At 39.0% G+C, this 8,556-nt stretch overlaps 1 protein-coding gene across 1 annotated transcript; it reads right to left on the bottom strand.

The window, feature by feature from the left end:
* Window positions 1–3,483: 3,483 nt before the first annotated feature.
* Window positions 3,484–7,616, bottom strand: LOC128506285 (E3 ubiquitin/ISG15 ligase TRIM25-like). Its single transcript, XM_053476666.1, has 6 exons — window positions 7,026–7,616; window positions 5,654–5,749; window positions 5,247–5,480; window positions 4,948–5,119; window positions 4,672–4,731; window positions 3,484–4,358 (listed from the first exon to the last, which is right to left on the bottom strand). The coding sequence occupies exons 1-6, from the start codon at window positions 7,614–7,616 to the stop codon at window positions 3,829–3,831; spliced, it is 1,683 nt and encodes a 560-aa protein (XP_053332641.1). The 3' UTR covers window positions 3,484–3,828.
* Between the last annotated feature and the right edge of the window lie 940 nt (window positions 7,617–8,556).

Consider the following 8,556-nt stretch of genomic DNA (forward strand, 5'->3'; position numbering starts at 1 on the left):
GCGGAGGCAGCACCAGGTCGTTGTTGTAGGCTGGGTGGAGGGGGCAGCACTGTATTGCTCTGAAGAGAAGAGCCTCTGAAGACAGTGCCAAGTTGTCCCCTAATCCGGGCGGCCGATGCAGTACTGGGTTTTCCTTTGCCGTGCAGCTGTGGGTGCTCCACATAGCAGCCGGGTGGTGGACGCAGTGCTGGATCCTCTCCGTAGACCAGTCAACACCGGATCGCTGTCGTAGGCCGGGAGGATGGGTCAGCACTGTATTGCTCTGAAGAGTAGAGCCCCTGAAGACAGTGCTGAGTTGTCCCCAATCTGGGCGGCCGATGCAGTACTGTTTGTGCCTTAACCCTGGCCAGTGAATGCAGCGCTGGGATGTCGCTCAGAAGAAACATAGCCTTAAATAAGGGCTACGGGACGAGGTGGGGCTAAAAGGTGGGGCCACATGAGGCTCGCTGGTGACGCTGCTGGGGCCTCCACGTGAGGCGCGAAGACGCTGCTGGGGCCTCCACGTGAGGCGCGAAGATGCTAATAGGCTTCCATGTGAGGCGCTCGGATGCAGCTGGGGCCTCCTTTTGCATTCACGATATTCGAATAAAACGAAGTCGATGGAACAAAAATGCGGGAAGAAAAAGGATTCTTCCAAGAACGAGATATTTCGTTATGGAGGTTATCAAAGAATGAGAGAGAGCAGTGTTTTGGCCACCCGACAGGAATCTGTCGTGTAATTTTCAGTGTTTTGGGTGAGCTTGCTTCTGTGGCCAATCAATATGCAGTCATTCGACTGCACGCATTATAACCTCAAGCAGCTCCTTATATTCTCTCTCATCTTTAGAGGAGCATTCTGAGGAAGCTACTTTCATTTCCACAGAAGCAGGGGAGTGAGTCTCTTCAACCCACCCACGAGAGGCACTGGAGTGCGCTTGTGAAGTGGAAGGAGAGACTTCGGGATCGGGGGAGAGGGCGAGAGAAAGGAGGGGCTCCATCTCTCGTGCCTCGGCCAAGTCAGCCTGTGATCCCCATGAGTGCAGCGCGGCTTGTGGCTCCCTAAAGAACGCGAGGCGCGCGCGTAGCAGCTTCATGGGGAGAAGATCACAGTGCTCACACTCTCCATTAAGCCCTTCAAGAGCATGCTTCCCACCCAAACATTCAAAGCAGAAAGTTTGCATGTCGGCCTCCGAAAGGAATTTATCGCATGGAGGGGGACATCTAGCTCTAAACTCCGCCATTATTGTCTGGTGAGTTTTATAAGCTTTAAATTCTGCTGTTAGATTTTTAGTATGCTTGTTGACACACACACGCGCACAATGCGGTGAAGAAAAAGATCAAGGAATGTTGCCGGCTCACTCCTATTTATAACCTGCAGTTGCGTCTAATCAGATGACGTCACCTGACCGGTTATATAAGCCAAAATTTGGCGTGTTTGGTATACACATGCTTCACAACTGGCAACATGAAAAGATATTCCCGTAGGGTTTTCACGCAGCACCGAGTGTAGCCTTTAAAAGGGAACTGTGTGGTTATAAATGATGAACTGTTTTTGCAACACAAATTGAATCAAAATGTTTAAAAGGATCTTATTTTATTATCAATTAATTATTTTAATCAATACATGTTTCTATTTATTAATTTTTAATTGATATTATTCTGACTATAATAAGAATAATAATAATAGGAATAATAAGTGAGTATTTAAAAGGCTGCTATGGTGAAAACATACAGTATTTACATGCACACAATACAAGGTCTTTAGGTATAGAATTAAACAGTAAATTTGCAAAAAAAAAAAAAAAAAGTCAATAAACCCAATCTGGCTGAACAACACATGACTAAGATCAAGTGGGTTTTAGAAGTGTTGAAGTACTACCTCGCTGGTCGTTGCTTCGCCCTCATTTGTCAGATGGGTGAGTGATGTGAGTGATGTTCTTGGAGCTTCACTCATGTTGTGTTCTTTCTGCAGTTACACTGGAGGATTCTTTTACTACACCAGACCAGAACAGACAACTGGCTGCCTCACTGCCTCGACTTGGCTGCCACCCCGCCTTTACTGGTGTACTGACACAGGTAACTCTACACTGCCACCTGAGTCACTGCTTCTCAACTGTCTCCCTGCACTGCAAAGAGGACCTGCACTGGATTCTCCACATCCCTAGCTTTGGATAATAAAAGAGCTCATGTTTCTCTGTTCCACTGGTCTCTGTGTCCCCGTGTCCCCGCCTCCATCATAGTTCTTACAGTTTATATCACAGAATGTATTAATGGGCAAAGAGAAAAATGTGTGTGTGTGTGTGTGTGTACTGTATGTGTGTGAGAGGAACAGAGAGAGAGAGAGAGAAAGAGTATTTGTCCTCTATGATTTATAAATGAACACACTGCTTATACACTGCTAATATGCCTCATATTAAACATAAACCCAGTGATAATCTTGTTGATTAATTGATTCCATCCATCTGTTTATTTGAATGTTGTTTAATCACCTAAAGTTAAAACATCCAACCATTTATTTTTTCTATAATTAATCTATTAAAATATAGTTTAGTTTCTAATTAGACATACTGGATTTGCTTTATGGAAATTTTTTTGACCCTCTAACATTTTCATATAAATATGTAAAAAGTAAGAGACATAAAATGCTTTCTGGGGATGTGAACGTCATCAAATGTTATTGTAATAGTGTTTTATTATTAAAAATGTGTTTCCATTTCTTAGTGAGGTTAAATACATTTTACCAAGTTAATATAAATCACATTTAAATCACATTTTCCTCACAGTGACTTGAAATTAATTACCATCACTATAAAAGTGTCTTAAATACATTTTAAAGTTAAACTCTGAATGTTTCAATATTTTCTCTCAATCAGCTACGTGAAAAATGTCATAGAGTTTTACTGCTGTACTGACTGTATGAAATTTAATGACATTAATATTTGAATTTATAACAGCTGGTCTTTGTGAGAACTAAACCACAGATATTGATTAATTACTGAATTCTTTTATTTTTTATGAATTTCTTAGTTACATTTATGACATAAATATTACTCATAATAATACAAGTCTGTATTTACCCAGGTGTTACATACATACAGTATAAAGATATATTTTTTGCAGATTTAAAAATTCACTGCATTACAAAAATATGATTCTGATATTTTTTCACACTGGTTTTCTAACTGATATACAAGGGAAAAAAGTTTATATCACAGAATGTATTAATGGGCAAAGAGAAAACTCATCTTTGTGAGTAATAAACCACAGATATTGATTTATTACTGAATTCTTTTATTTTTTATTAATTTCTTAGTTACATTTATGACACATAAATATTACTCATAATAATACAAGTCTGTGTTTACACGGTGTTACATACATACAGTATAAAGATATTTATTTAGAAGATTTAAAAATTCACTGTATTACAAAAATTTTTCAGATATAAAATCTTTTTTTTTAGCAGATTAAAACAAAAAGTCTTTGCTGAAATATATTTGTGTGTGTGTGTGTGTGTGTGTGTGTGTGTGTGTGTGTGTGTGTGTGTGGTCAGTTTTAAACATCTACTTTCAATAATGTAAATATAAAGTTATTCTAAAGTGACGTCTGATGTGCCGAATCTCACCACGGCTCTTCACACAGATACAACTTTATAATAATACATTTAATACATTTAATAATACATCTGTTTATTTTTATTAAACTATATTCAGTGTTAATATTTACTCTTTAATTGTCCCTGTGTTAAATTACTGAGCTGTTTGTGCAGCTGGATTGTGTGTTAGTGAGACAGATGACTGAGCAACAATGTGACAATGTGCAGGAATTTTACACAAAACACTACACACTTTATTCTGGATCACACAATCTCACAATAGAACCAGACCACCAGTAAAACCCAAACCCAGCGTACAGAGGCTGAGTGAATGTGGTGTGGACTCTGTGGAGGAGCTTCATCGTGTCAGAGACGCTGTAGAAGGACAGAGTTCCTGCACTGTAATCCACATACACTCCTATTCTGGAGGATGATGGAGCTCTGAGATCAGTCTTAATGTTGTGGTGATAGAAAGTGAGAGAAGAAGAAGAACACAACAGACTCCAGGACTGATTGTTTCGTCCAAACCTACACTCATTACCCCGTCCTTTCCTGCTGATGTCTTTATCTGAGACTGATATGGACACAGGACCGCTCCACTCCACCTCCCAGTAACAGCGTCCACACACACTCTCCTTACACAACACCTGACACAAGCAATCAAATCTCTCTGGATGATCAGAGTACTGCTGCACTGTCCTACTCTCTCTTACCGCTCTTTTTGTCTCAGACAGAATGAGGTTACAATGCGCCGTGTTGGGATCCAGAGTCAGATAACAGAAATCTAAAATGAAAGAGAAAAACAAACTGAACAATGTGAACATGTTGGGTTTAATTCACAGAATACTGTATATTCATGTGAAGAGTGAGACAGCTGTCTGTGTGCACTGATATCTGAGGGAGAAATGTCTCAATGTTTATTTATGTATTTATCTAAAAAAATGTGTTATTTCTTCCAGCTTTTCAGTTATTTAGTATTTTTTAAACTTCTTTTGCAGGATAAACTTTTTGAAATAAACCCAATTTTTTTATATTATTATTATTATTATTATTATCAGTGTGTGTGTGTGTGTGTGTGTGTGTGTGTGTGTGTATACATCTCAGGAGCTCTTCTCTGCTCTGTGTCTCTGGTGAAAAAAATATCGGAACTGCTGCAGCTGTGAAGAGAAACATGGAAATGAAGACAAAAAGCCTCATCAGGTTCAGATGGAAACAGTTTAAAGTGATACAGTCAGTTTATTTATTTTAAATCAGTATTTTAGTTCAAACTGTCCGCAGGAAGGTCAGCAGGAGCATTGCTAAGAAATAAGACTTCACAGAGCGAGTAAAGACATCCATCATTGTGTTTCTCCAGCAGGAACAGCTTCTCTTACCATTTGGAGGGATTTTGTTGAATTCCTCCTCACAGAATTCCTCGAGTCTCTTCTTCAGATCTGAGAGAGAATTCCTCACTCCATCAAATGAGATATGTTGATGGACACTGATGATGGATGTCTGAAAATCTGGTCTGTTAAATGCAGGAGACTGACGTCCAGAAGCTAAAGCCTAGAAAAAGCAGATTAAATGTAAAACACTTGTGACATCAGAGGACATTTACTGTTCCATTAACAGGAGGTGTTTTAGAGAGTGTGTGAGGAACAGCTGTGTGTGTAGATCAGACTGTGAGTGTTACCTGGAGGAACTGGATGTGATCGTGTGTGTGTGAAAGCTGCTCCAGCTCAGTGAGTCTCCTCTGAAGATCAGCAATCTCCTGCTCCAGTTGCTCCAGGAGTCGTTCAGCTCGACTCAGTTCAGTCTTCTCCTGAGCTCTGATTAGCTCCGTCACCTCCGAGCGCTTTTTCTCCATGGAGCTGATCATCTCAGTAAAGATCCTCTCACTGTCCTCCACTGCTGTCTGTGCACTCAGCTGTTAGGACACACACACACACACACATACACACATACACACACACACACACACACACACACAGGATTTAAAGCTCATCTATCATTCCCTCTCTTACTGCGACTCTAAATGACTCCATGTTGTCCATGTTGTGTGTGTTTCTAGGAGCAGCTCTGTCTCTGCTCACTGCTCACCTTTATAGTGTTCACAGCCTGTTTCAGCTCCTGCACCTTCTTCTGCTTCTCCTGGATTCTCTGCTGGGATTTCATCTGCTTCTCCTTTAACTCACTCTGAGGACAGAACAGTTACATTCAGCTTTTCATGAAGTACTTACATAGTAAGATAATACATTACATACAAACATACATATTTCTTAGAGTTGTAAATGTTTTGTGTGTGTGTGTGTGTGTGGGTGTGTGTGTGTGTGTGTGTGTGTGTGTGATATTAGGTTTTCCCCCAAACTGTTACAATGAAGTCTAAAGTACACAATTGTGTGTGTGCGTGTCTGTATGCTGTAGTGTTATGTTTACAAACGTTCATTATTATTTTTTACTTTTTTGTGATTATATCTCACAGCTAATGAAATAACAAAAATTCAGTATCTCAGAAATTAAAATATTGTGAAAAAGTTCAATATTGGAGACTCATGGTGTCACACTCTAATCAGATAATTAACTTAAAACACATGCAAAGATTTCCTGAGCCTTTAAATAGTCACTCAGTCTGGTTCAGTAGGCCAAGTACATTCATTGAGAGATGAATGGAAGGAAAAAATGTGATAGAAAAAGGTGCACAAGCAATGGGGATAATTTCATTTGGAAATCGTGGTCCCAGAATCTGGAGAAAGAGAGGAAAAAGACAGAATCCAAGTTGCTTAAGGTCCAGTATAAACTTTGCACAGTCAGTGGTGGTGTGAGGAGCGATGTTATCTGCCGGTGTTGGTCCACTGTGATTTATCAGGTCCAAGGTCAGAACAGCCGTCTACCAGGAAGTTATAGTGCACTTCATGCTTCTCTCTGATGACCGCTTTATGAGATGCTGATTTCATTTTCCAGCAGGACTTGGCACACTGCCAAAAGTGCTAATACTTGGTTTAAGGACCATGGTATACCTGTGTTTGATTGGCCCGCAAATTCACCCGACCTAATCCTCATAGAGAATCAATGGAATATTGTAAAAAAAAAAAAACTGTACAGGTTCATACTTTTCAGTACTCCAACATTTCTGTGTTCAAAATCTTTTCTTTTTTTAATTGATCTTAAGTCATATTCCAATTTTCTAATGAACAGAATTTTGGGTTTTCATTAGCTGTAAGCCATAATTATCAAAAAAAAAAAAAAAAAAAAATCACTTGAAATGTATCAGTCTGTGTGTAATCAATATATTTATATAATGTATAATTTTCACTTTTAAAACTGAATTACTGACACATTCTAATATTTCATATTTTATATTAATAGTAATAGTAATATAAATTTTGTAAATAACTAGCACAGCACTGTGCACATGTTTCTGGGTATGAACCATAATTAAGAACCTCATCCTGGAAATCTTTCTCATTCTCACCTGTTTCTCAGCTCTTTCTGCTGCGGCTGTGACGATGTCGTGTCCTTTGTGATTATCCATCATACACAAATAACAGATGCAGGTTTGATCAGCACGGCAGTAGATCTCAATCAGCTTGTTATGTTCAGAGCAGATCTTCTCTTGGAGTTTTGCTGTAGCTTCAATTAATGGGTGTTTTTTCAAACCAGGAAGTTCCAGGTGAGGTTTCAGATGAGTTTCACAAAATGAAGCTAAACACGTCAGACAGGACTTGATGGCTTTGTGTTTTCTCCCGGTGCAGAAATCACACTCCACATCTCCAGGTTCAGCGTAACAGTGAGCAGGAGAAGCAGCTTGGACTTCAGTCTTCTTCAGTTTCTCCACCACTTCAGCCAGCATGTTGTTTCTATGTAGAACAGGCCTTGGAGTGAAAGTGTCTCTGCAATGAGGACAGCTATAGACACCCTTTTGATCCTCCTGTTCCCAGAAGTCATTAATACACACCTTACAGAAACTGTGACCACAGGGGATAGCCACCGGATCCTTCAGGAGATCCAGACACACTGGACAGATGAACTGGTCCTGATCTACTGAAATACTGGCCCCAGCCATTTTCCTGCACTCCCACAGTGAGAAAGAGAGTATGAGTCTTTTTTTTTTAACAAGAACTTCCTGGTTCTGTGTTTGTGTAAGAGTGTGAAAGGAGGAGCTAAATGAGAGAGGACATGAATACACCTCTGTTAACCATTTTATCACCCTTTAGTCCATGAATATGTGGTGATGTAAATTATTCCTGTCTACAAAACACCTAAAGTGATACTTTGGCCTTGTTAATAAATATATTTTATTGATATTTTTATATATTTATTTAATTACTTATACATTTTTCTATTTTTCACTATTTTTGCTCACTCAGTGTGGATGCTTCCATTGTGTGTGAGGTGAAACCCATAAAAGACTGTATAGTACACAACATGCTTTGGTCAAATCTATTTAATAATTAAAAAAAAATCCCATATAAGTAATAGTTTTATATATTTTTAAATATTTATTTCACATTCACATAATATTAACATTAGTAAAAACAGCTAAAATATTATTCATCCGGTTAAGAATGTAAATAGCAATTAATAATTGTATTGGTATTATGACTATATTTATTGTCTGTCACTTTTTAACTGTAGTGAAGCACTTTGAGCTCCATATTCTGTCTAAATATTCTGTCTATCTTTTAGGAAAATGGTGGAGGTGTGTATTTCAGTAGATCAGGACCAGTTCATCTGTCCAGTCTGTCTGGATCTCCTGTGGTCAAGCACAGTTACTGTTACACTATCCTATCACAATACAGTGGAGGTGAGTGAACCCGGAGTGAAACAATTCTTCCTGAATGTCCTGTATGACTGTAGTGTTTATCAGCATTAAACCTCACAAGGCTTTTACCCACAGCATTAACAGCACACAAACATGTCTGACTTACATGTCTGTTTTTGTTCATAAAATACTGTATGTTTCTACTGCACAAGGTTAGAGGACTTTCTCCAGGTTACTAACA

This window comes from Clarias gariepinus, chromosome 2 (assembly GCF_024256425.1).
Source record: "Clarias gariepinus isolate MV-2021 ecotype Netherlands chromosome 2, CGAR_prim_01v2, whole genome shotgun sequence".
Classification (NCBI taxonomy): Eukaryota; Metazoa; Chordata; class Actinopteri; order Siluriformes; family Clariidae; genus Clarias; species Clarias gariepinus.